This window comes from Harpia harpyja, chromosome Z (genome assembly GCF_026419915.1).
Source record: "Harpia harpyja isolate bHarHar1 chromosome Z, bHarHar1 primary haplotype, whole genome shotgun sequence".
NCBI classification, from domain to species: Eukaryota; Metazoa; Chordata; class Aves; order Accipitriformes; family Accipitridae; genus Harpia; species Harpia harpyja.
Window position 1 is genome coordinate 12,086,328 of NC_068969.1, and position 26,659 is coordinate 12,112,986.

Here is a 26,659-nt window from a genome sequence, read left to right on the forward strand (position 1 = left end):
GAGATGTGCCAGGGGGGCTGGATATCACCCTGTCACAGCTCGGTTGTGCAGGAAGACAGTGAGCGACTGGTTGGGAAATCAGCCCTTCCCTCTCAGCCAGAATGACTCAAGACAAAGACTCCCCCACTCTTTAAATGTCCCCGTTCAAAACTCCTGTTCCACACTAACCAGATTTCTGTACAAAAGGGATGGGGGTAGGGAGGGAGAGGGCAATCTCAGCCTCACAGGTCTTTGGGGGGATCCCTTTGTTGGGAAATTTCCCCAGACTATTTAAAAATAGAAGCAGAGCCTTCATAACTATTCCGAGTATAATTATTCCCGCACTTAATTGCCTTTCCCTGGCACCCTACCTCTCCTCCAAATTTCAAGAGCAGGCTCTTGGGGAAACGCAGAGCAATTTGTGGTTCCCCCTTCCTTTGTGCCAGTTTCGCGGTAGTTAGCAAAATTACCACGATGCCAGACGAAGCCATCAATACATGAGAAGGCGGTTTTGGGGCAGCCCTGCCGTAGCAGGAAGCGCCGCGGCAGGCAGCGTGCCCCATCCAGGGCGACGTCCATCCTCTCCCCGCACCACAAGCGCTGTCGGTGAAGGACACGGCGTGCGGGGTCCCCGCAGGGACCAGCGCTGCGTACCCCCTCTGAGGCAGGAGACCCCCGGTGAGCCCCCCGTCCCCGCGGGGTGAAACCCACGTGAATCCAGCCCCCCGCGCCGGGAGCCCGTGGGTCTCCTGTCACCCCCCGGGACAGAGACCGGCCACTCCAGAGAGCTCTGACGCCCGGGTGGGGGGCAGTGACCGGTACCCAGGGAGAGCTCCGCGGTGGGAGACGGGGACCCGACACAGGTCCCGGTACCCGGGAGTCAACGGCGCTTGCGGGGCGGGGGGCTGATGGGGACCTGCCTCCCGCAAAGGTCCCGGTGTCCCGGGGAACTGGACCCATCGCAGGCCGCCGTTCCCCGGGGTTGGGGGGGCAGACCCGCCCCCCGCCGGGGGTCCCGGTGCTCGGGGCGCTCCGCTGCCCGGGGAGGGGACCGACACCCACCCGCTGCCCGGCCGCGCCGCGGGGGGTCCCAGCGGCCGGCCCGCCCCAGCCCATTAGGGATGGCGGCGACCCCCGCCCCACCAGCCTTCACTCACCGGCGGCCAGAAACAGCAGCAGCAACGCCGGGGCGCGGTGCAACGGCTGCATGGCGGCGGCCGCTGCCCTGCCGCGCCGCCTTTTCACGGGGAGCGGGGCCGCCCCGCCGCCCGCCGGGCTCTGCCCCTCGCCGCCGCCGCGCCCGCCCGCCGCCCGGCCCCGCACTGCATCCCGGCGCCGCCTCCTCCCGCCGCCGCTGCCCGCCGCTCCGGGGGCGGGGAAGCGGCGGGGGTGGGTGGGGGGGGTGTGTGTGGGGAGGGGAGGGGGTCCTATCTGCCCGCCGGGTGCGCAGACGGAGCGGCCGGGGCAGAGGCGGGGCGCAGCCGGTGATGTGCACCTAATTTCTGGCTGCGGAGCCGCCGCCCCCCGGCCCGGCCCGGCCCCCCCCCCGGCTGCAGAGCCCCGGCACTCCGCCGCCCCCGGGCGCCCCGCGGCGCCCACAACGAGTGCCGGCGGCGCGGCTGCATGCGCCGGCGGTGGGTGATCAGCCCCCGCGGCGGGAAGGCGGAATCCGCCGAACCCCGCCGGCAGGCGACGCCCCCCTCCGCCGGGCGAGGCGGGGGCAGGAGCAAAGCCCCGGCGGGAAGGCAGCTGCCTGCCGGCCGGAACATCGGGGCCCTGACAGGAGCGGTCTCCAGACCAAAGGCCCTTAACATCCCTCTTCTGACCTTTCCTCCGTTGCCCACGGGCCACAGAGCCACTGCGTCTCCCTCACCCCTCAGCTACTGCCCCACTTCATAACCTGGAAAACCATCCCCCCCAGGGCAACGTCATTTGCCCACCTCTGGAGGTCATCTGGTCCAACCTCCCTGCTCGAGCAGGTTACCTACAGCCAGTTGCCCAGGTCCATGACCAGATGGCTTTTGAGTGTCTCCAAGGTTGGAGACTCCACCTCTCCAGGCTGCCTGTGCCAGTGCTCAGTCATCCTCGCTAAACACCCTAAAAAAAGTGTTTCCTGATGTTCAGAGGGAACCTCCTGTGTTTCAGTTTGTGCCCATTGCCTCTGGTCCTGTCACTGGGCACCACTGGAAAAAGCCTGGCTCCATCTTCTTTGCACCCTCCGTTCAGGTACTTATACACATTGGTAAGATCTGCCCTGAGCCTTCTCTTCTCCAGGCTAAAAAACAGCCACAGCTCTCTCAGCTTTATCTCACACATGAGACATTCCGGTCCCTTAATCATCTTTGTGGCCCTTTGTTGGACTCTCTCCAATATGTCCATGTCTCTCTTACTGGGGATCCCAGCACTGGACACAGCACTCCAGGTGTGGCCTCAACAGCACTGAGTAGAGGAGAAGGATCACCTCCCTCAGCCTGCTGGCAATACTTCGCCTAATGCAGCCCAGGATACCATTAGCCTTCTTTGTGGCAAAGGCCCATGGCTGGCTCACGTTCAATCTGGTGTACACCACGACCTCCAGGTCCTTTTCTGCCAAGCTGCTTTCCAGCTGGGTGGCCCCCAGCATAGAGATTGTTCCTCCCAAGGTGCAGCACTTTGAACATCTTGTTGAACTTCACGATGTTCCTGTCAGCCCATTTCTCCAGCCTGTCAACGTCCTTCTGGATGGCAGCATGACCCTCTGGTTTATCAGCCATTCCTCCCAGTTTTGTGTCATCAGCAAACTTGCTGAGGGTACATTCTGCCCCATCATCCAGACCATTAATGAAGATGTTAAAAAGGACTGGACCCACTATTGACTCCTGGGGTACACAGCTAGTTACTGGCCTTCAACTAGACTTTGTGCCACCATCCTCTGGGCCATTCAGCCAGTTTTCAATCCACTTCACTATCTGCTCATCCAGCCATACTTCAACAGCTTGTCTATGAGGATGTTGTGGCACACAGTGCCAAAGGCCTTCCTGAAGTCCAGGTGGACAATATCCACTGCTCTCCCCTCATCTACGAAGCCAGTCCTTTCATTGTAGGAGCTCATCAAGTTGGTCAAGCCTGACTTCTCTTTGGTGAAGCCATGCTGACTACTTCTGATGATTTACTTGTTGTTCGTGTGTCTGGAAATGGTTTCCAGGATTAGCTGCTCCATCACCTTCCCACCCAGGGATCAAGGTGGAAGTGACTGGCCTGTAGTTCCCTGGGTCCTCCTCGCCCCTCTTAAAGATAGGAGTGACATTTGCTTTCCTTCAGTCTTTGGCACTTCTCCCAGTCACAATGATCTATCAAAGATTACTGACAGTGGCCTTGCAATGACACTTGCCAGCTCCCTCTGCACTCATGGGTGCTCTTTGAAGAGCCCAAGATCTTTGAAGAGGCCAAAGTCCACTATCCTGAAGTCCAGGGATGTGAGCTTTCTTTTTACCCTCCTTCCTCCCCTCAGGAGCCTTAACTCCACCATCTGGTCGCTGCAGCCAAGGCTGCCTTTGACTTTCGCATCCCCAATGAGCCCCTCACTGTTGGTGAGTATGAGGTCCAGCAGAGCATCTCTTCTCCTTGGCTCCTTTATCACTTGGAGAAGGAAGTTATTGTCAATATGCTCCAGGAAACTCCTGGATTGCTTATGTGCTGCTGTGTTGTCGTTCCAGCAGATATCAGGGTGGAGCACATCTGGCTCCTCTTCAATCTTGAGGAAGGTGAACTTATTTTGTAGTTGTAAGTCCTTAGGGGGAACAGGAGCCTTCCTCTTGGTGTCAGAAGCTTCCATCCTTCACCTTCTCTAGAGGTTGCACTTATCTTAATATTAGGGGTGGACACTGCCTGCTTCCCTACTTCAGTTGGCGTTGGGAGCTCTTTGAGCTGTTTTGTCTCAGAAAAGATCCTGTCTATCTTCCTTCATCTTCTCTGAAGCTGTGCAGCCTGCTCACTTCCTCCTGTACCTCCTAGACTTGGTGGCACAGCTCCTCCAAGAGAGCACACCTCCTGCGGGACAGAGGGCCATTTCTCCTGGCACCACAGAGAAGTAACAGGCACTCGCTGCAGCCTGGGGCTTGCAGGGCTGCATCCATTACCTGAAGCCGGGTCTGTGTTGGAGCCTCTGCCCTAGCAGGGACACCTGCTCCAACACCTGCTGGGGAAACCATTCTGTGGTGTCACCACCATATCTGAGACTGTCACAGTGATACTAATTCAACTGATGCCCCTTTCTTCGTGCCCTTCTGTGAAGACTGCTGTGCAAACTGCTGCATCTGTAAAAAAAAAAAAAAGGAAATATTTTATAGTGCAGCAGTTCCTGGATTTGTAGCTCTTGGAGCCATTCTCTGTTTTGGTGCACAGCAAAGAAACATGCTGAATATCATGCCGAAAATCATTACAGCAACAAGGCCAACTGCTCCAATTACATTCAATTTCAAATTAAACACACCTTTAGTGGCCTCAGGGCATGACATCACAGTAAATGACTCAAGCAAGGTCTTTGAGAGACAGGTGTCCAAGAAATAAGGCTCAATAGGTCCTGTAATACCACAGCAGTTGAGGGGGAACACCTGCCAGCTCCCTGTGCTTCAGCCCCTCTCACCAGCTGGATGAGCTGCAGCCTTCCCGCTTCCCTCTCGCAGGCCTCCAGCGTGTGCCACCTCAGAGGAACTGTGCAACTCCCCATCCCGCCCCGGCCAAATATTCGAGAGACCTGGTCAAGCCCCAAGCATCACAAGGCTGCAAAAACAGTATGATTCCAAGCCAAAGGACCAAAAAATGTATTTGTCTCTTCCTGTTAGGCCTTCCACTCATGTTTTCAAGCTTTCCTCAACAGGAGCAGCTAGGAGCCTTTTTCTTTGGTTTCAAAACAATTTTCTTGTCACACAACTCTAGGAGGGCAGGAGATGCTAAAATCCAACATCACAAGCTCTGAGTGAGGAAACAGCCGCACTGCCATGGCCTCACCAAGTGTCTTTGCACTTGCAAAGCTTGCACTGGGTGCCCAGTGCTCTACTTCTCCCATATGGCATGTTGCTGAGACGACAGGATGTAGGTCTGAGGGTGATCAGGATTTTAAATTCAAACATTCTTATTCCTCAAATAAGTGTTCATTAAAAATACTCCAGAGTCTCTTTTTTCTATAAGAATTGAACCTTTTTTTTTGGTTGAAGAGTGAAAAAATATTGACGGTATTTTTTTCTGGCATGAACTTGCTCCTTTTCAACAACTAAAGAAAGGTGTCATGTGCCAAAGCCTGCTGAACCCTCTAGTGAATCAAACAGCCAGCCGAGGGTACTCAATATTATCGATACTGACCTTTACAGCTCCTACCAGACCAGTGCTGGCACGTGTCACCCCTTTGTGCAGTTGTCTGCCTCTTTTTGCCAGCTCTTTCCTTCCATCATCTGCTCCCATGCAGCAGCTACCCCGAGCGTTACAAGGGCAGGTAACAGACTGGCTGCACCCGTTACCCAACGCAGCAAGGCAAAGCCAACAGGCTTGAAGCAAAGTACTCACTTTTGGCTTCTTTTGGACCACATCCTTCCAGTGCTCTGAAAGTCCTTTTTATCCCAGAATCAATGCAGCCCTCAACCCCCATCAAGCAGGAAATGCAGCAGGAACTACCGAGCTGTCATTTACCCATTAGATGAGATAAAAACACTCCAGTGCACTCAGATTCTAGTCCAGGCATGGCATTTAATGAATGCTCTTGTAATTTTTCACTTTGTTGCTGGTAATTTGGCTGTCTTAGCATGCAGGTGGCTTACTACAAGTGGGTAACTAAAAGCCTTTCAGATCTCCTGACCCTGCCACATCCAGCTCCCAAATCTTGGAAACTGAATTCAGCGTCTGAAGCAGCCTAATCACATCAAAGCAAGCGCAAAAACACCCTCATGTATTACACGGCCTTGAATCAGAGGGAAGGAAACCATACAGGCATGGCAGTGAGCACACTTTCTATGAGGCTCATGGTACTCCCTAGATTTATTTTGACATTACACATCAATCTCAGACTGAGCAACAAAGAGGGAATCTGAAAGGAAAAGATACATCTTAGGCAAGAAAATCAAATAAATTTGGTGGCAACATTGATCAGCCAGGTCAGCGCTGCCAGCAGAGCAGAAAACAGCCAGCAGGGTTGGGCAACACCAGTTCTCTTTAAAAACAGCATGAACTTAAACCCAGGACAGGTCTTGTGTCTTCATTTTACGCTCCCTGGAATAGGTACAGCTGGCTTGGCTCTCTTCTGAGGTATTGACAGCTTTACAGTCAAAGGCTTGCCATTTCTCATTTGATCTTCTCCAGCCTCCCTACCTGGTGTACATTCTCCAACGATGTTCAGAGCACTGGTAAAAGGGGCTTTGCAATTGCACTAAATGCTTTTTTATAGCTGCTTCAAAGCTGTTCAGAAGTTTTTCTCGGTATTAACATTATCTGCGCTTTTCTGTTCTTCCCCAAAATTGTTCAATTTCACAGTTAGGTCTGTAAGGCAGGATCAGAAAGCAAGCATGTATTTTAGGCTGGCAAAACCGAAAATCCTTCTGCTGTCTCCCCCTGTAAGTTACCATAACAGCTTTTGCCTTCAGGAAATTCAGCCAGCTTTCCGATTTCAATTTAAGGGTCACATTTTGTTCCAAGATACTTGCAAACAAATACTACTGAGGTAGAGGAATGAGGTGATAGCTAAGGGAAAGAATTTGGTGCCTAGGATTTGTTAATCTAAAAGAAATTAACCACAAAGTCTAATCTCAACAGAAATGTAACTTATTTTGAAACTCCAGTTAAAAAAAAAAATCAACACATTAACTTGAAATATGCTGGTGAGATGTTTTATTCTCCTAAATACAGCAAAACTGAATTCACCTACAAAGGTGAAAGTGATCTATTGCCCTTGCTCAGCAGAGCAAGAAAGTAAACAATAAGCAAAACAAATGAGCAGTCAGATGTTAAGTTCTTGCAGTGTTAGAAAATGCAAGATGTCACTAGTACCAGGAAAAGGGTTTAACCCTTCTTCCTTTGCACACTGACAATTGTCCAGACAACAGAAGGTGATCTGTGCCCATTCTTAGATCAGAAGGAAAAAACCTACTGTCGGACTCTGTCCCATTACCTCGATTGCTGGCTCTTTGGGACAGAGGCTGGGTGACACAGCAGGCTTGTGGCACACCATGCAATTTAACTCCATCTTCTATGAAGCTGTGCAGCCCTTTGGCATCTCATCCCCACATAAGAGGAAAGCTTGAGAATTCCCCTGCCCTACCCCTCCTTCCTTAGGCACAGGGAAAGATTTAACCTCTCCCTTGTTCCAGCATATGTGAATTTACTTCAGAGCCTCTGACAAGCTTTATATAAGCTTATTTGCTGACTTAGCCTTTTTAATGCTGGGACACTGTGAAACGTTTTGACTGTACCAAGCAGGGGCAGGTACCCACTCTATTGCTGGATAGCCCAGGCATGCAGCCATTCTCTGGGCAAAATGCACAGTTCCTGCTCTCATCCAAAATCCTGCTGGGGAAGACGTATAATAAACACTTCGAGAGGAGTGACCTGGAGCAGTTAATGCCTTCCAGAATATGCTGGTATTAGGAGGGAACAGAATCTGCTCTAAATAGAGCCGAGGAGCAAGATCTTCTGTATCACTTTAAGCCTTTCTTCATCTCTCTGCATCAGCTTGCTCCCCTTAGGGGAGGGCACACTGCCCACCTTTGGCAGTGCTGTTACCAGCCCTGCTTGTTTCCCATCCCCTGCTGTAAGGTGCAGTGGAAGAGCAAGCACAAGTTGTGCTTTACTTTTCCAGTTTTCACGTGCCCCTGCTGCCTCCCATCCCCGAAGCTTTACATTTCCTCCTCACTAAAGCGGAGTTGATTGCTGCATTAATAGCCATGCCATTCTCCTGCAGGAGGCTCTGACAGCAAATCTCAGCGGACTCCTAGAGGGCAGAGGAAAACAGAGCTATATTAAATTTGATTAAGGGGCCAGAATAACCTTTAACAGAGCCACCTGGGGCAAGGAAGCAGACAGCTCTCCAGCTGAAAGCCCATGCAGGTTTCCTCCTAGCCCAGGGCTCCTCACTGGAGAGGAATAGCAACCCAGTCACATCACTCTGTTGGACCAGCATGCAGAGGGATGCTCACAGCCTTCCACCTGCATGAGGCGTGACTACTGAGCTCCCAGCCAGGAAGGAGAAAGGACTACACCTCTCATGGATTATTCACATCATTTAAGCTGGGCTTCTGTACTGCACAGCTTGGAGAACCCCCCTTATCTCTGTGTCGAGCTCATCAACTCACATCATAAGCAGAGACCAAATGCCCTTCTGGAAGGGATGGAAAATCTGCAGAAATGCAGAAAAGTAGATGTCATAAGGGCAGGCAAACCTCAGACCTTCTGAAGCTTTTTACCAGGGCAGAAGGATAAGTAGGCTAAAGCCCAGTAAAGCCAGGAGGTCAGCAACAAGGTGCAGGAGGTTTGGTCTTAGTTCTGCCTGTTTTAGAGGTATGACCTGAGCCCAAATAAGTGACTGCCAAGCCCTTGTTATGCAGTGTTTGAGGAGCACACATCAGGGAGCTGAGCACAATAACAGCCGGCAGGACAGGGCCCCATGAGTACCCAAGGCAGATGAGCAGAGCAGCTCAGGGATAGCAGCCAGATTCAGCCAGAAGTCCAGATCCTCAGAGAAGCTCATGGTGATGAAGCTGGTCCAACACCAAACCAGGAAGTCAGTCTGTAGGTCAGAGTCAATGTCTGCTGATGGCAACCATGGTCAGACACCATCCAGCAATCACTTAGCAGCTCCATAGCAGTAGAAGAGAACTAAGGTCAGGTCGGCAGTTCACAGGTCACAGCCTAAAGCAATAGGGACTGTGACCAAGCACAACAAGCCAGAAAGTAGCACTCCCACCTCATAGCTCAGGCAGGAACTGAAGGCCCCAAGCTGAGCTTAAATAGAGCACCTGGGCCATGGGTGTTGGTAGAGGCCCCAGCTGAGCCTGGTTAGGGCAATTAAGGCCTATTAGTACCCTCAGGGCCCTGACAACATAAGCCTCTCTCCTTGCACAGTGACTTGAGAAACTGGAGTGGAGTTTCTACCCCTCAATGAGTGAAGTATTTGTGCTAGGAAGAACCCAGAGGTGGTTTATACCTTTCTTTACTAAACTGAAAAGCCTAATAGTTACCTTCAGAGAAACTCCGGGTTCTTTAATAGCTGGCTAAGCTGGGATGTGGGTATCTTTAGAGCAGAAGGAGCAGCCTGGATCTGAAGAGGGCTGGTGTCTGTTGACTCTAAGGAGAGCCACGCACTGGCTCATGGGGACTACTGGCATTCCTACATACGTGTTTCCATGCAGTTTGATGGGACTGAAGCTCCTCGGCATCTTTACAGAGGACAGTTACTTTCAGATCTCCTTGAGCACTAGAAAACCCAGAGAAGAAACTTGGCACTTCCCCTGGGTTCTCCCCCACAGCTTCACCTCGCCTTTAGAGGCAAGTGACTTGCAAGATGAGCAGAAAGGAGCACAACCCCCTTCCAAGAGCTTTTGCTCTAAAGATGCAATGCTCAGCAGCCCCTTGAGGCTCCTCACAAACATTTAGTTGTGGCCGAGGAGCATGCTGGATGGCTGGAGTCGTTGGCAGACCAGTGCTCCATGATAATGGAGACATTAAATCAGTCACAGCAGCAAGAACTGCATAATAGATGCAAAATACAGAAGCCTGATCCAATTTTGGCTCTGCCTTGTTAAGTGGAAAAGTATTTTAGGAGATGGAAAAATACTAGGAGGTTCAGAGTGCATCCTCCCTGCAGCATGGCATGAGGGGTAGCTGTCTGCAGTGACTCACCTGTATCTGTAGATACACATCTGTAAGCATATTCCCATACTGTCTTCACAGCTCAGCGATCACATGCTGGAATTCAGATATTTGGGTCAGTTGAGGTCAAGGACAGAGCCATAAGCACCTGAAATGGCCCTCCTGGTTGAACTGCAGCTGGTTGGTCTCCTCTAGGACAGGAAGATGACACTATCCAACACAACTGCTACATCTTGAGCACAGTTACACTGGGAAAGTTCCTGTCAACCAGTTTCCAGACAGCCCTTTAGTAAACTCAGAGGAGATGGACAGAGTGGGTTCCAGTCAAGGTCTGGCATGGTAGAAAGTGAAACGCTGCTGGTCCAGAAATGCTGCATATGCTAATTTTTCCAAGTGGCATTGGCATTAATTTGAGGAAAAATAAATGTATTACTGGAGGTAGAACTTCCCCGACTCAGAAACAGCCACTAGCATGCTGGATACAACCCAGGACTTGCAGATGTAGTGTGTTGGTTTACGATCACAATAAAGGCAGAAGCTATCAAGACTCTAAACCCTGCCAGAAGGTAGGAAAGAGCTTGCAGGAAGGGTACAGGGCTTGTTTCCTCCTTTTTCCCAGATCACATACCCTCATGTGTTAGCTGGTTATCTGCAGGCACCTGCTCATGTACCCCAAACAGGCATGTATGCATTGTTTGTATGTGTGTGTATATATACACTCTGTGCTGGGCTAAGGTCAAACAGCTTTTTATGAGATGCGGAGAGCCATGCCGTTCTCTCAGGAGTGTGCACACAGCATGTTCAAATGAAAGCGGATCAGGATCTGGCCCATCATGCACTTTTCAAATCAAGATGCTCTTCCAAGCCAGCTTCACCCAGCATTTGCCAACAAACACAGTCCCAAGGGGAAAATGACCACTAGAAGCGACACTGCGGGGCTTCACAAACCCCTGTGTGCTTTGCAAGGAGCACCCTCATCATCTTCCATCTGAGCCCAGGCACAGCCCGTTGTGGACAAACCTCACCTCCCCAAGACTCTTGCTTTTGCCCCAGGTTGTCAGAGGCACTGTGTAATGTTTGAATTACAGCAGCAAGAAGCCAAGTGCTCAAGCTTGGATAAACTCAAGGTTGTCAGGGGAGCAACTCCTCGTTTCATGAGAGTGCGGCTTGGCTTGCCCATCTCCGGAGCCCTGCGGTAAAATCCTTGCTACGTTCAGCTGGAACATGCCCCCTGGCAAGGCAGTCCCTGTTCAAAGCAGCATCTGTTTTCACCCCTGTTTGCACCCCTGTCCAGACCAGACACCTGATGCTGTCAACAGCCAAAGCTTGCTCCAGGGAACCTGAAAAGCTCAGTGGCCACGAGAGGAGGAACATGCCTTCAGTCTGGCATTAACACTCCACTGAGCGGCTGATGCCAACGTTAGCAAGGGCGCAGCTGCAAGAATTCATTGCTCTGCTGGATGCTGGCAACACAACAAGGTGGGAGGGCATAACTGCCTTTGTACTGAGGATTCAGGAGGAGGCAGAGTGAGCAAAGTGACAAACAAGTAACTCCAACAATGGCATCTCTCTGTTGCCACTGCTCACGCTGTGTGCCAAGTGAGGTGGCACCAGAGCACAGGAGCCAGGAGTAAGTTGTAGGACAAAACTGAAGGGTGACTGCCAACAGCCCTGTCCAGCAGCAGGGCAAAGATCTGGGAAAATCAGGAGTCCCACTCCCTTCCTGTGTATTCTGTCATGGTTTGCAGTGACATGCTTGGCCACGTATTTAACTCTGTGTGGGTCACTACAGGCATAGCAGAGGTTTCACAAGATTGCAAGTTTTTAGGAAGCATTTTGTATTTCTCCAGTGCGACACGAAGCCTCTTTCTCTTCCCACTCCCAATGCTCATCCCCACAACACACCAGTTTGCTTGACAAGCTTGTTTCATCCCTCGTTACTGCTGGATTTGCTATCTCAGGGCCAGCACTTTCCCCGGCAAGGTACATGGGCTCCTACAGAGCTGGGCACAGCTTGCAAGTGCTGGCAGTTGCTCTCCCCAGGGATGGCCTCTGCCCATGGCCTCTGGCATTTGGAGGTGAGGCGCTAACAGCTCTGTGCCCAGCCCTGAAGAACCACACTGAGCCTCACCACGTGGTTCCAGGCACACAGCAGCTCTGCCATACCCAGCACACACCTGACCCAGGCACACATTCAGGGGGAAAAGGGCTAACTCAGGCAGGGAAGGCATGCCAGGAAAGTGTCTCTATAGGCTGCCTGCAGAAAGCCCTGGTAGACAGAGACCCAGTGGGAAGGGAAAAAATACAGCCAAAACAGTTAAACAAATACACAGGGGGGAGCTGGCAGACAGAAAAGGCAACACGCAGAGCCAGTTTCAGGCTGAGTCATGTGCTAAGCCCCCAGCAGAGTTCAAGCACTGCTAGCTCCCGAGTAACAACCAGGCTGAGAGGACACACACGCACGCACATCACCATGACAAAACCCACGGTGTCGACAGCCAGGGATATGTCTGCTTGGCCACCGCAGAATTGCAGCAGCCAGCTTACAAACGCTCTCGAGCACAGGCAGTAGGAGGCTGGAGATGCCTTATGGTCCCATAAGTCTAGCCAGGCAAAGGACATTCACTACAGACCTCAGCTGTGTCTTGGAGAGGGTTTACTGCTTTTCCCAGACTGGAATCCAAGTGGCAGCCAAGACATGACATCAAGGCTGTCTAACCCGAGAGTGGGAAAGGAAGGGAGGTGGGAGATATGTACTGTGATGGGACAGTCTCAAGGTGATACAAACATTTACATGAGAGAGTTCCACAGAGGGATCAGTCTCCAAAAAGCAGGCAAGACAGGGAACAGCCACTGCAGGCAGGCCCTTGGTGGGAAAGGCAGCATTCATGACACGGTGCTGTGGACAACCATGTCCTGGTATTCATCCACGGTGAAGATGTGCAGTAGCTGAGAAACCAGCACTGGCAGTTCCCACTAACTTGAAGAGCAAACACGGGATGTGCTGGTACCCAAACCCAACCCCACAAACCGCTGAGCAGCTGGTCCAGCATCCAGGTTTCTCACTTACGCTCTTCCTTACCCCCATGGCTGCAGGAGTTCCCAAAAGAGGAAGAAACACAAAACTACTGAAAAACAAATGTATTCAAAATGCACACAGAAAGAAAATTGCCTGTGAACACTGAGCCCATCCTGTCCTCCCCGAACACCTCCAGCTCAGGGCTCTTCCATTGCTACTCCCCAAAACAGCACCACAGGTACTTCACCCTCAACAAATGGGTGTGAAAGATGGTGTTCAGTTTAGGTGCCAGCACTTCGATCCAGCCATAAATGCACATCTGCTGACAGCTGCACAAAGGTAACACCCAGTAAGGCAGGGGAAGCCCCCTCTCCAAGGCTTCTGGACACTCCCCAGCATGTACCAAAGGAGCTTCACTGCCCATACAGATCACCACTAATACTAGAAATAGTTAGGTTTTATTTCAGTTCCCATCTTCCTCTGCCAGCCCCTCCTTGCAGAAACCAAGCACAAGGTCAACCCATGTGGGCACCTGGGGAAATGTCAAGCGTCAGGCACAAAGGCTTGGAGCTGAGAGGCTGGCTGGTTCACGGAGAGTTGAAAGCAGTTTCAGTTATCACCTAGCAGGCTGCACAGTGGCCAGAAATGGGAAAAGAGAAGCCCTGAGAGTGCTTGCAATCCAAGGGGTGTGGATAAGGCAGACAAATGCTTTTTGAATGCTCCCACTCTGTCGCTCCTGCAGATGAGCCTGTAACAACTAGCAACAAACAAACAGCAAACATGCCATCTATGTGGCCAGCAATTCTCTCCCTGTTGTGCTTAGCTACAAGGCAAAACAGTGGACAAGGTTGCTAAACAGACTTGGCTGGGCATTTAACTACTTAACTCTGTTCTATTTACAAGGTCTTCAGCAGCTCAGCACTCCCTTAATCCATAAGGCACAAAGCAAACAAGAGAATGTGCAGCTTAGTCCCTCTGGATGGTGATCTCTGTAGTGCTCCTGGGAGGGCTGCAAGGCAGAGGTCTCATCTCACAGGAGTATGTGGCAGACTCCACTGCCAGCCTCAGAACTGCTGGACAATCAGCTTCCGCTTCACATCCCGGCTGAATCTGTTCATCTTGAACACTTCGCTGTCGTAGAAGGCAGAGAGGTTGTGGATGTTGATCTGCCGAGCCTGGGAGGAGGAGGGAGGGGAGAGGTAAGAACCATGTGGTTTTCCACAGCAGAGGCCGCATAAAATTTGACCATCAGCAATCTCTGCTCTGCTCAGCAGGAACCAGAACTGCAGTAGCAGGGGAGACTGCAGGTCAGGAGGAAAGGAGCATTGGCAGAGCTGAGCTGAGCAAAGAGAGGATGCTGGCTCAGCATCTGCCTGCTCTCCGCTTGTCCTCTTACTTCCACAAGAGCTAGAACATAACTACTATCCAAAAGCTCCTAATACCTCACCCAGTGGGAGACAGTTTTGCAGGAGACATCTGACTGGGGATGGACACATTGGCAGCACCAAGCTGGTGGCTCTCGAAGTAGTTACTCTGCACATTTGATGCAAGGAACAGAAAAGCAGCAACCCAGGAATCAAATGCTGTTTTAATGCCAAGCAAGGTCAATACATTGCACAGAAAGGCAGAGCCAGGAGCGCAGACCCTGGACCGGGATGAGGACGCACTAAGGAGGAGGGTGAGCCTCAGGAGGGATTGGGAAAGCTCATATAAGCAGAGATTTTTCTGCTCTTTGCTTCTTCATACGCAGGTGCCAGGGAACTTGTGTCCTCATTCATGTGCAAAGCACCAGCCATACTGCAGGATTTACCACTCCAACCCCAAAGCTTTATAGGGGTGCATGAGTACCGACGGGGAAGAATATGGCACTCCCAGAGAAGAGAGGAGCAGAGACAGATGAGACGGTCCTGATTCTGGGTTAAATTGATTAACACGATTTTCTTCTGGTACCGTAACTCGGGAAGTTACACAAGTGTGAGAACACCGCTGGTTCTGAGGCTGCAGACAGAGAGCAGGAACCAAACCCAGAGGAGGCTTGTTACAATAAGCACATACCTTATCCACCAGGTCCTTCTCTGGGACTTCTATGGTGTCTTGCTGAGCCCCATAGCGGTTTCTCTGGTACATCACCTGCTCTGCAACCAGCTGCTTCAGGATGAACAGCAGCAGCTCATTGTTGTCTCGCTTGAATGAAAGGTAGCGGGAGAATGTCTGGGAGGATGAGATGAGCCAAGAGGGTCAGGAACCAAGTGACGCACTGCTGTCTCCTGTGTCCAACACCAACCAACCCCCTCCTCCCACAAAGCACAAGGGGAACCAAATGACAGCACTGTCACCTGCGCCCTTAGTGTCTCTTAAGGGACTTTGACCTTGCCAAGCTGCCACCTGCAGATGCAGTTAAAACACAGCCCTGTGACAGCCACAACACTCCTTTGCCGGCTGCTCTTCCACCCATTAAAAATTTCTGGAGGGGGTCTCATCACCAGCCCTGGAGCCTCTCAGGGGCTGGTAGTGCACTGCTGTGGAGGTGTGCTGCCCGGCTGGGAAGCCGCCATGGGAGTGCTGGCCCTGGGGAAGGTGTAGAGCAGCTTCACTTAACCCAGACTGTCCTGTGCCTCCCCAGCAGACGCTCACACTTGGCTGGCTGTTTGCAGCCCAAGAGAGAGGCCACGAGTCGTCCAGACTGAGGGCAGACACTTGGAGTGGATAAATGCCAGGCTGTGGCCAGCCAAGAGCTGTTGGGAGCCAGCCCCTGCCACTCAGAGAAAAGGGCAGACTGCACTAAACCACACTGAGTGCTGCCCTGTGGTTAACTGTCCCCTGAGGAGCTCTAGAAAACACATGAAGAAACTAACTGCCTGCTCAGGCTCGATCACCTGGCAGCAGCAGCAGCAGCAGTGGGAGTCCTGTGCCAAAATAGCAGGAAGGCGTCAGAAAAGAAGAGAGACGCAGCAGTGCTTTTGATACAGAGGCTCAGGGCACACTTCCTTCTCAGCCCCCCAAAAAACATCGCCCCACCATAGCCTAATGAAGGGCAGTCATGTAGCACTGCCTTCAGACTCACAGTACACCATTCACACGGGCTCAGAGCCTGACTCTGCAGGACAGACCCCTGCACAGCCTGGAAGAGTCTCGTCCTGCAGCCAGGGCAGTGCAAGGAGGTTGCAGTCGAACCCAGAGGGTCTGGGGTGCAGCTACAGCCGTCGGCTCAGCCGGTGCCCACCTTGCGCATGCTCCGCATGACACTGAACTTCTGCGTGTCGATGAAGCTCTCCAGCATCACCCGGATGGCCATGTTGACGTCATCTTCCACCACATAGTCCCGCAGGTGCATGCGGGCATGAGCCTCAGCCATCCGGATCATGGACTCAATGTGACGCACTGTGATGGGGATGCTGCCGGTTGCCTAAGGGGAGAGGAAGAGGCAACTCTGTACTGAAGAATAAAAGACATGGGGCAAGACAGGTGGCTTCTGGCCCAGGACCTACTTCATACTGTAGGGAGCTGCTCCTGGAGCTTTGAGGACTCTCAGGCTAAGGAGGCTCTGCCACCTGCTGGCACGTTCTGCACAGAGCGGTACAGGCTCCCCTGTTCAACATTTTAATTCAGCAGAGTGCGAGGGGATGCTACGTGGGGTCCCTCTTGGCCATTTTTTAGTGGCCTTCCAGGAACAGCAATCCCGTTTCCTCCAGCAACTTTTAGGAGGAGTTAAAGAAACAAAAAGCCAACTAAAAAAGAAAAGATATAGTTTTCCCAAGCTCCAAAAATATCCCTCCGACCTCAACAAATTCCTCTTCCATTTAAAGAGCATGAAACAAGCCTGAGAGATCCCACGGACAAAAGAGAAGGGTGTTTCTACATAGAACAGCTCCCTGTAATGTACCAGGAACATACGGGTCTGCGTGAATGCAAACATCTCCTGTGGGCCTGCCAGACTGGGTGACAATAAGAGGACTTTGCCATGGCAGGCACTAGTACATGTGTCCAGTCCATCAGTCCACAGATCACCAACAGGCAAGACTGCATTTAGATGAAGAATCATCTGTTCAGCAGACACTACAGGATCTGCCTGTCTCTCACAGAACAGCCGCACAGACTTTTGTGACGGGAATGGCAAGTATGTGTCAACATATGCTGGAGCAGTCTCAGGCTGATTTGCAGACTAGATACATACTTCTTCCCCCCTTTCCTCAGTATTCTCACCATAGACTCTTTCCTGAGGTCACTGTACATCCGGGCCACCTTGTCCTGGTCCATCTGGTTGAGTTTGGGGTGGACCTTCTCTTTGGCATAGATGATGTATTTCCTCAGGATCTCCTGGGGAATGGGTTCAACCCCATATGTGTTGGGAAGAATGACCTCATTGGCGTCCCCATTCACTGCCTCCTTGCTACCTGGGTGGTGCTTGACATGGCTGCCAACAACGAACCGGGCAAGCATTTCATCCTACAAGAGAGCAATGGACTAACAGACACTGAAGACACTCACCAGATAGCAAAACTCAGTGGACAACTATAGCTGAGCATCCCAACAGCAGCATCACAAGCCCAGCACAAGCTCGGATTCATAGCACAGCTTGTACCTGCACAGGATCCACTGTGTCTCTCACCACGCACAGGATATCGAATCGAGAGATGATGGGCTCTGTCAGGTCTACATTCTCCGAGAAAGTTAACGATGGGTCATATCGCCCACCTAGATCATAGAGATAAACCTCAAAGTCAAACACAGGCTGCAGGGCTGAAGCTTTGAAGCAAGCATAGACCTCCTGCACAGAGGGACTTTACTGCTTGTTTGATCTGAAGAAACCAGGCAGAGGGAGGGGAAGATGTGTCACAGTTCTCATGACAGCAAGACTCATGCTAGAGGCCTGAGGTGGTCCTGTGGTCTCTCAGCACTTACCTATGGGATTAGCAGCAGCAATAACGGTGCAGCGGGCTTGCAAGGATGTGACAATGCCTGCTTTGGAGATGGAAATGCTTTGCTGCTCCATGGCTTCGTGGATGCTGGTCCTATCTTGATCATTCATCTATGAGAAAGCAACAATGACTTAAACTGAATCTACGCCTATACCCATCGCCCAACACACTGAGGCAAATCAGCTCCTAATGCTCTGAAAAAGTAGCAAACTGCACTGTGGAGCAGTAAGGGCCTAAGCAAACTGCAGGAGTCTCGGTCAGCTGGGAGAAGGCACCATGAGTTACAGTGTCTCCTCATCACAGAGGTTACAGCTGGACCCTCCACAGCTAATCGTTCTCATAGAGATGAAGCTAGGCCTCACCTTGTCAAATTCATCGATCAGGCAGACACCTCTGTCAGCCAGCACAAGGGCTCCTGCCTCCAAAGTCCACTCCTTGCTGACCGGGTGCCTCTGGACATAGGCTGTGAGGCCCACAGCAGAAGCACCCTGGCCAGTGGTGAAGATTGCTCTATTAGATGCCTTCTCTATGTATTTAAGAAACTGTGATTTCGCAGTACCAGGGTCTCCGCACAGAAGCACGTTGATGTCACCACGGACTTTGTGTTTGCCGCCTACAACAGTAATGGAGAGACATGTTGGCAGCTGAGTGCATGGCTTGATAGCAGCCCTGCCCTGAACACAACAAAGCTGAAGGGAAGGCAAAGGGTAGGCAGGGAAGGTTTACAGGGAAGTTGAAGAAAAAAGCCTCAGCTCTGGAGGCAGTCACATGAGTAAACCAGCATTTCTAACCTTGCTGAACACATTCTTCTAAGAAGGAGATGACAACAAATCAGGAGACCAAAAGGTCAAACCTCTGAAGGGGCATCAAACACAACCTCCTAGAGGAGGAGGGATAAAAACTTGCCCAGGTTTGCAGCAGGAGCTGTTTTCAGTCTTAGCATTTCTACTGTTACACCAGAGTTTTCAGCATGATAAAAGCAGCCACTTCCATCAAAGATATCCCTCAGTCTGTCACCTTGTCTCTCACCAAGACACAGAGACAACTCTAACCACTCTCATTGCAACACCCAGACAAACCCAGACCCATCTGCTTTCAGCTGAGTGAAGCAGCCCCAAGTGACACAAGTGACACCCACCTGGGTTTTTGGGCTCTCCACCAAACAGAGCTAAAGCCAAGCCCCTCTTGATGTCTTCATGCCCATAAATAGATGGGGCAATGCTAGCAAAAATCTGAAAGGAAAACCAGAGGAGTTGTCCAGAGCATACCATTTCCCAGTCTGGGCAGAATTTGGCATGAAAATCAGCAAGGGGCTGTATCTACGGTTACCCTTATGATACTGCTGTCTTTGAAGAGTTTTTTATTATCCATGGTGAGGGGGCTGTTTCAAAGTTAACTACCCATTCAGAGTCCGCTAAAGGTGCTTCAAAAAAATGGTGCTGCTGGGGCATGGCAGATTGTGTAGTCTAGTGCTGGAAGCTGCTCTCACTGCCTCCACACTCCTGTTGTACACAAAGCACGCCACAGTGGCTGTTATCAGCTGTTGCAAAGCTGGAGACCTTGATTTGAGGCTTACTCACTGCACATGATAGTAGTTGGATGGGCTATGCTGCACAGGAATTGTGATCATGGTCAAGTATTATGAACAACCAGCTTATTTTCTCAAGGGTATTCTGATGGAGACTACTGACATTAAAACGTCCTGGCTCAGTTGAAGCTGCTCCACCCATTAGGAACAACAGGCAATGTAAAAACAGCATGACCAAGGCAACAGAGTGTACAGAGCTTAAACCTGACCCAACTGAGGTCGAACATGCACCAATCCACGAGCTTTGTTCTTTCAAGTATTGGATTCAGGTTGTAGCATGCAGAGAGAAGGAAAGCTAAGATCTCTACCACAGCTTAAGCTAAGTAATAACATCCCCTTAAGGGAACTGGAGATACAAGCATTGGCTCCTCAGAACACTTTCCCCACTTTGCTTTCAAGATATGGGGAGACAAAACAATAGTCAGATATAAGTAGTGTCTGAGTGTCTCTCACTCATCTTCCAGCCCTGTTGTGATGTGGAAGGCTCAGAGAAGGAAGGGAAGAACAGAAAATTTGACCCCCAAAAGCACAAGGGAAGTTTCTTATTTCCTTCCCTCCTATAACTCACTCTCCAACAGCTCTCTGAGGGCTACAGAAGATTGCAAGACCATTCAGAGAGAACTGGGATTTCTAAAAGTTTCTTTAACCACTGTTTAGCCAGCTGACACCTTTCATCACTTACTGATCCAGATGCCAGGTGATGGCAAGCTATCAACAGGAAAAGGGATGCCTGAGGCTGACCCACCTTCTCCCCAATTTGCTCATCCTTGGACAGACCCACAATCACTTTCACATCTTCATCAGTCAGTTCTCCAATAGCCAGCTTGTTGTCCTTCTTGGCGATGTGGTTGGCCAGGATCACAGTTGCAAACACTGGGAACCCGTTGGCAGTGTTCAAGGAGCCGTCATAGTTGTTGTGGTAGATCCCTGTTAGTTCCTGGGAACCAGGAGATGATATGTCAGTGCTTGCACAGTACAAACCAGCCCCCTCTACATTCTAAGACACCAGTCTCAAAGTAGCTGCCCAAGTGCATCTGAGGACATCCCCACAGATGTTCTAGTGATGTCACTGTCACAGTTTAAAAATGCTCTGTGCTCACCCCATACTTGAGTCCAACAATGTACTCACAATCTCATCCCCTGGCTTGCAGCTGTCAACCAGATCAGCAAGGAGAATGGCATCCTTGGAGCGGGGCAGCCTCCCAGCAGCTACCTTCCCAGGGCTCTCCTGGATTTTGATGCGCTGATAGTTCTGATAGACTGTCTGCAGCAACAAAACAAAAGTTACCCAGCAAGTCTGGCAGGCATCAGCACAGCCGATGCTTTTCAAAGGCACCTCACCAGAGAAGGTCCATTCAAAGATTTACTATACTTTGGTTAGAAAACTATGGGCATGTGAGGTTGGAGATTGTGAGGAGCAATTCCAGGGTGAGACAGACACCAATGGGGACAGGAAAGCACTTTGCCATATCTCACCACTGTGTTTCAGCCACCACAGTGTTTGTCCACCCAAATACTGGACCAGTTCCTGGGAGGAGGATGCTCCACTTGTGATGGTTAAAGATATCAAAGCAAAGAATGAAAGTCAGAAGCTCCATATAAGTAATTTTGCTACTGTCCTCTAGTTTCCTTAGCTGGCAGATCAGGAAATACTGACCTAATTGGGGAAGGAGGAGAGCTGGACAGCCTGTGTCTGCATTTCTACAATATGGATAGGTAACTGTGTACCAGAGATGACTGTGGCAAAAGATTCAGCCCAAACACTTAAAATGAGGCAGTAAATGACTTGACTTTTGGCTGCTAAATTAGGCAGATTCAGGTTAAGAGCTGAAATAGGCAAGATCTATCTTCACAGACCCCTGGATATAGCAGTAGACTCCTCTCCTGGCACCAAGCCTGTTCAAATGGTGGGAGCCAAGGCCGGGCTGGGAGGAACAGGCAGTGCAGCAGCCTGGGCAAGACGGGCAGACAGCCCTGTCTAGGCAAGCACATCTCTTACCTCTTCCATGTTGATTTCAAAGGGGCCAAGAGACTGACACTCTGGACAGGAACCAGCTTTCACCTCCTGGTTCTGGGACTGGAAAAAGGGTCCCAGGATGAAGCTGCACTTGCTGCAGTTGTATTTGACCATGCTGAGCTGAGGCAGGACCCCTGTGCAACTCGTCACTACTCCGCTGGTGCGGATCAGCTGATTCAAGTGCAGCTGCCTGAGGAAAGACAGAGAGATGCTGGATGCCTGCAGGGCACAGAAGGCAGAACACCCTACAGAAATGTTCTTGCTACAAGGCACAACTCCCAAAGGCCTAGTAAGAAACAGTTATCAGCAGGAGTCTTCTTGCAGGGTTTGTGTTTTACCTTTGGGGACATTGGAAGTTCATCCTTAATCAGACTTTTTTTTCTGTAATAAGCTCAGTCATCCTGTCGGACTTATCCAGAGCTTTAGCTTGCAGACTAGTTCTCCTGATCACCCCAAAGCCTGCTGCAAGCCCCACAGCCACTGCTGGTAATTCTGCTGCTTACCTGAGCGACCGCAATTCTTCCACCAGAGGGAGGTGGGAAATACGGACATGGATCTCCTGAGCAATACGATCATATTTGGGGTACATTGCCAACACCACCTCCTTGGCTGCTTCATCAAAGATCTTCAGCATTTCTGCTGGGGCCTCAGGCAGAAAGTAGGCAAGGACATGTTCCTGGGCTGCCAGATCCTCGTAGTTCACCACCAGACTCTCTCTGTTTTCTTAAGAAAAAGATGGGGTGAATTGTATTTTCTACCTGCTCACTCCTCAAGGAGTCTTGTGGAAAAGACAGCCAGAACAGACAAGCCTGTATCCTGCAGGCTGCAGTTTGCAGATGTCTGCACCTTCCTGAAAAACGTTTAGAGGTCAACATTTTGAAAATGGGTAGAAAACTCTTTTTAATTTATTTCTCTGACAAATTCTTCATCAGTACGAAGCTTGTGATTGTTCCTCTCCAGTGCAGCACAGCCACTTCCCAGGCCCAGTGTGCCTGAGACTCAAAAGCCTCAGCCCAACACACAACTCTCCCACAGACCTCCAGGAAACAGAAGTTAATAGGAGACACAACTATGCTGAATGGCTGGCAAAAACCTTCCACGTCTGATGTTCCTGGAAAGGGACAAGACAAATGCCTTTTATTTTCTAGCTGTATAACACTGACCCTGATCCACTACTCAAGCTTCTGGAGCTTCAGCCTCCATATAAAGAAGAAATACGAAAAACTGTGGTTACAAGAGCTGTTCCTAGATGTGACAATTTCTGCTTTTACAATTTATCAATGACAGCCTTAATGATTGCTTCTCCTGGCTGTGCCTAGTCGGAATTCAAGGCTGCAACACTGACATGGTTTTCAAAGTCACAAGATCTATTTGTGTCCCCTCACTGGATAATCCAGTTTCTAGTGTGAGAAAGTAACTAGCACAGACAGCAAGCAATTGTTGTCTCTTTCCAATCACAAGCTTGCAGACCACTGTCTGCTGCCCCACATAGTCTTTTGCTAGCATTTCTATGATATGAATATTAATGAGTACCAGACGCCAGGGGCCTTCTAATTAGTCAGCCAGAATCAAAGAAGATAGTAGACATGTTTCTATTATTCATTTATCTCCATCAGCACCCGAGTTTCTTAAAGTGCTGACTCAATGTCTGGGACAAACAGGGCAGGCAGAAAAAATCCACCTATGGACTGGATTGCCGTAAAGCACCATGACCTACAAAAAGAGGAGGAAGCCTCTAATCACCCGGCCCTACCTTTGCACATGTCGCTGATCCTTTCCTTGAAGACATTGTGCCCATGGTCATCCACATGGGTCTTCAAGAAGTTCTTGAAGCGGTGGTAGATCTCAAGCCGGGGAGCTGCCATGGAAACCCACTCCCTCACTGAATGCCCTTTCATGTCTTCCAGATTCTCAATGCTCTCAATCATGTCTTCATCTCCCTCTTCCATGCCGTCGGCAGCCCGTTCTGCCAGCCGCCTCTTCCGTGAAGGACGGTCTTCATCTTCATCGTCACTATCTAATGGTTGGGAGGAAAAATTGTTAAAGTGTTTGGGATTCCTGTTCCCATTCTTCGGGTTAGTCATGGTTGGACTGCACTGGCTGTGAAGCAAAGAGGTCGGAGCCTGAAATACAAACCGAGAACCATCCCAGGCCCAGCCTAAATCCAGTTCTAGCCTGCCTCCTACATCTTCCACAACGTAGCTAAAGACTTTATGGGAGTGAATAAGAAGATTTGTATGCCGCAGTACACAGTCATGTCCATCAATGCACTGAGGGAGGAAGGCCAAGGAATGGGCTTCCAAGTGCATCAAAGGCCCTCCCATCCAGCCCACAAAAGTCTCTACAGGAACACCAACAAACTCCACAGCATGCACTCGGTAGAATCCCAAACCCTTGATACAGGCCCAGGATCCTGACTTTGTTTCAGCAGCGAACATGTAACCAGAAGAACACACCAAATGAGATCCTAGAAAGCCCAAATCAAAGGGATCATGCACTGGGGAGTCCAGCCAAGCCCACAGCCAGAGATTTCACTCAGAGCCCAAATACACTGGAGCTCCAGGGACCTCCCTGCTACTCTTGAGGGTAAGAGTCCGGCTCCCCTCCAAGGGCCAGCTTGCAGCCCATCACACAGGGATCAGCAGCCCACTTGGTACAGCTCATCTGCACCTACCATAAAGCAGCCCCCTCCTCATGCGGCCCATGCCCTGCTCCAGCTCGCGGTCTCGCTGCCTCATTACTCGCTCTGCGGCTTCCCGCTGGCTGGCTGTCAGCTCCTCCACATCTTCATCATCCAAGGCCAGGCCCTCCGCTTCATAGACATCCAGCTCGGGGATGGGGCGGTAGTCCCTAGCATACACACATAGCATTGAAGCAGGCCAGGCTCCAGAAAGCATTTCTCCAGCCCTTCTCTGGCTACTGCTGGGTAGGTGTCAGGACAGTTGGTCTGCAGCAAGACTGAATGTGTTGAGCAGGAAGGCACTTCACAGTGGAAGATGCCCTGCAGTACAAAGGGCTCCAGCACCACGGTTATGAATGCCAGCATTCAAGCCTTTGTATTGTAAAGTTTACCAGCTTGCCGGCAGGCCTGGCTGAGTTAAAGAACATTAAAATTTACGCCTGCAGGAGTAAGGAGCTGGGCTGGATGCACATCCCGCATCCAGGGAGATCCTGGTTTACCCACACCGGATCATGATGGCACTTTGCTCCCAGCTTGCAATTTGCTCAGTTCTTCCAGGACTCAAATGACACTGTGCCCTGACCTTTCTCCCCTGCCCAGCAGCTCTTTGCCCCCTCGCCCCAGCCACAAGCACAGCAGAGGGACCCCACCATGGGTGAGAGCCCCCCCTTCACGTCGCTGGCCGCACTGACTTCCCGTTAGCAAAACCCCATCCCCACACCGCCCCCCCCCCCCCCCAGAAGCTGCCTTCCACCGGTTTCCTTACCTTTCCATCCCTTCCCCGATGAGCTCTTCTCCTTCTTCCTCCTCCTCGGGGAGCCCCTCGGTCCCCAGGAGCCCTTCGGACTCATCCTCGAAGGGGGGCAGGTCCCGGCCGGGGCTGGACGTGAAGGCATCGCCCCGGCGTGAGCTCCGCACGGGGCTGGTGGCCGCCGCCTGCGACTCGGAGGAGTCCTGCAAGGACAGGAGGGAGAGGGTGAAGGCGGGGGGCCCGGGGCACCCCCCTCCCCGGCACTGGGCCGTGGGGGGAGAGGGGAGCGAGTGCTTCCAGGAGCCTCTGCCGTGGGGGCGGCGGTCGGAAGAGGGACGCGGATCATCGAGGAGTCCTCTTTCCCGATGGGGCAAAGCTTAAAATAATTAGCTCTCCTTGCAAATGAAAACAGAAATGCATGGGAGAGTGGGGGGAAATCCATCCTCCGAGCCCAGAGCAGCCGGAGCGGAGGGGAAGGGCTCCGACCCTCCCCCGGCCCGGCTCTCTTCTCCGGTGCAGGGCACGCGGGAAACTTCCCTCGGCATTTCGGGTGTCCCCGGCGAGCGCACCCCCACTCACCCCCCACCCCCGTTCCCCCCGCAATCCCCTCTGGACCGCTCGCGACCGCAGTGCCAAGACTCCCGCGGCGGGGAGGAACCGGGGTCTGCACCCCGCGGGGGTGACACCCCAACTCGCACCGCTCCGCTGCCCCGGCCCGGCCCGGCCCGGCCGCTCACCGCCATCACCGCCACGTCTTCCTGCCCAGCCGGATTCCGCGCGAAACCAGACCCACGTGGTCAGCAAAAGCGCGCGAAACCTCATGAATAATGGATAGGCTCGGGGCGGGCCCCGCCCCTCTTTCTGAATATGGATGAGGCGGCGGGCGAGACCCTGGAGCAGGCGGGGGCACGGCCAAGGGGTGTCGGGCGCCTGGTGGGTAGCAGTGCCAAACTTCGGCAAATTTTCGTAAACAATCGGCCATTTGCCTCTGGGCTGAGGGGTCCCCTCTTCTGCCGGGAACCCGAGTCACGGAGGAGATCCCTCTGGGAATTCCTGTGTCCCTGTTCTCATGTCTGCCTCTTCTGCAGCTAAAATCAAGTCTGACTTAACCAGGTTTGCCACTGACCCATGGGACACCCGCTTGAATCACCTTTAGTCTGGTTCACACTAAAACTACAAGAGGTGGGAAGGGGGTTCTGGCATTTGGGGGGGTTTTTTTGGTGTGAGTCTGTATGTAACAACAGCAATGGGGAGCTAATCGGAGCAGTTCTGAAGAATAGACACATCTGTCTCTGTAGTTGCTTGGTGCAGCAAGCAATGCCATTTAGGAGAGGAACTGAAGAAGAGCACCTGTCCCATAGAAACTGGAAGAGGAATTTAGAGAGGCAAAACAAGCAATGGGCTGATGTTTGGCAAGGAGGTGAAACACTTCCATTCAGGCCACAGGCTTTTGCATAATGGCAGGTGGTTTGGATTTTGGAGATCTGTGTTCTCTGAAGGGTTTATGACCACTGTTGAGTATCAAGCTGTTTCTGCTCTTGGCTGCACTCAAGCATGGGACAGTAACCGTGAAACAGGTGACAGCAAAAGTGACTAAAGAGGCAGCTGACAATCACAGACCTGAAATGGCTCTTCCAGGAGCCCAGCTGGATGATTCAGCCTGGTACAAATATAGCAAAGCAGGAGCATCACGATATAAATAGGAGAGTGGCTCTGCCTTATCTACGTGACACATGATGGGGAGCTGGCTGGTGCTCGAGTGAAACAGGCACAGGGACCCCTCAAGAGATGCCCCCACCTGTAGGCTTCTATAGACCGCATGGCTTAAAGGAAGGCAGCCCAGGACCTGTGTAAGGGGGTGTTGTCTGACAAGGC

At 51.6% G+C, this 26,659-nt stretch overlaps 2 protein-coding genes across 2 annotated transcripts in view; both read right to left on the reverse strand.

The window, feature by feature from the left end:
- Positions 1-1,261, reverse strand: part of PODXL2 (podocalyxin like 2) — a 33,621-nt gene extending 32,360 nt beyond the window's left edge. The window contains exon 1 of the mRNA XM_052778462.1: positions 1,137-1,261. Coding sequence (XP_052634422.1) covers positions 1,137-1,188 — 52 coding nt within the window. The 5' untranslated portion in view covers positions 1,189-1,261. The remainder of the gene's footprint in view (positions 1-1,136) is intronic.
- Positions 1,262-12,936: 11,675 nt separating this feature from the next.
- On the reverse strand, positions 12,937-25,571 carry MCM2 (minichromosome maintenance complex component 2). Its single transcript, XM_052778649.1, has 16 exons — positions 25,522-25,571; positions 24,800-24,987; positions 24,028-24,203; positions 23,107-23,370; positions 21,857-22,076; positions 21,336-21,543; positions 20,466-20,600; positions 20,082-20,273; positions 18,887-18,980; positions 18,111-18,361; positions 17,732-17,858; positions 17,412-17,524; positions 17,033-17,275; positions 16,053-16,235; positions 14,885-15,040; positions 12,937-14,004 (listed from the first exon to the last, which is right to left on the reverse strand). The coding sequence occupies exons 1-16, from the start codon at positions 25,525-25,527 to the stop codon at positions 13,894-13,896; spliced, it is 2,667 nt and encodes an 888-aa protein (XP_052634609.1). The 5' UTR covers positions 25,528-25,571; the 3' UTR covers positions 12,937-13,893.
- Between the last annotated feature and the right edge of the window lie 1,088 nt (positions 25,572-26,659).

Excerpts from the sequence above, each read along its gene's own strand:
- MCM2 (XM_052778649.1), bottom strand. Across the intron at positions 21,544-21,856 it reads GAAGAATTGCGGTCGCTCAG|GCAGCTGCACTTGAATCAGC; the intron begins GTAAGCAGCAGA and ends GTCTTTCCTCAG. Across the intron at positions 20,601-21,335 it reads TTGAAATCAACATGGAAGAG|ACAGTCTATCAGAACTATCA; the intron begins GTAAGAGATGTG and ends TTGTTGCTGCAG.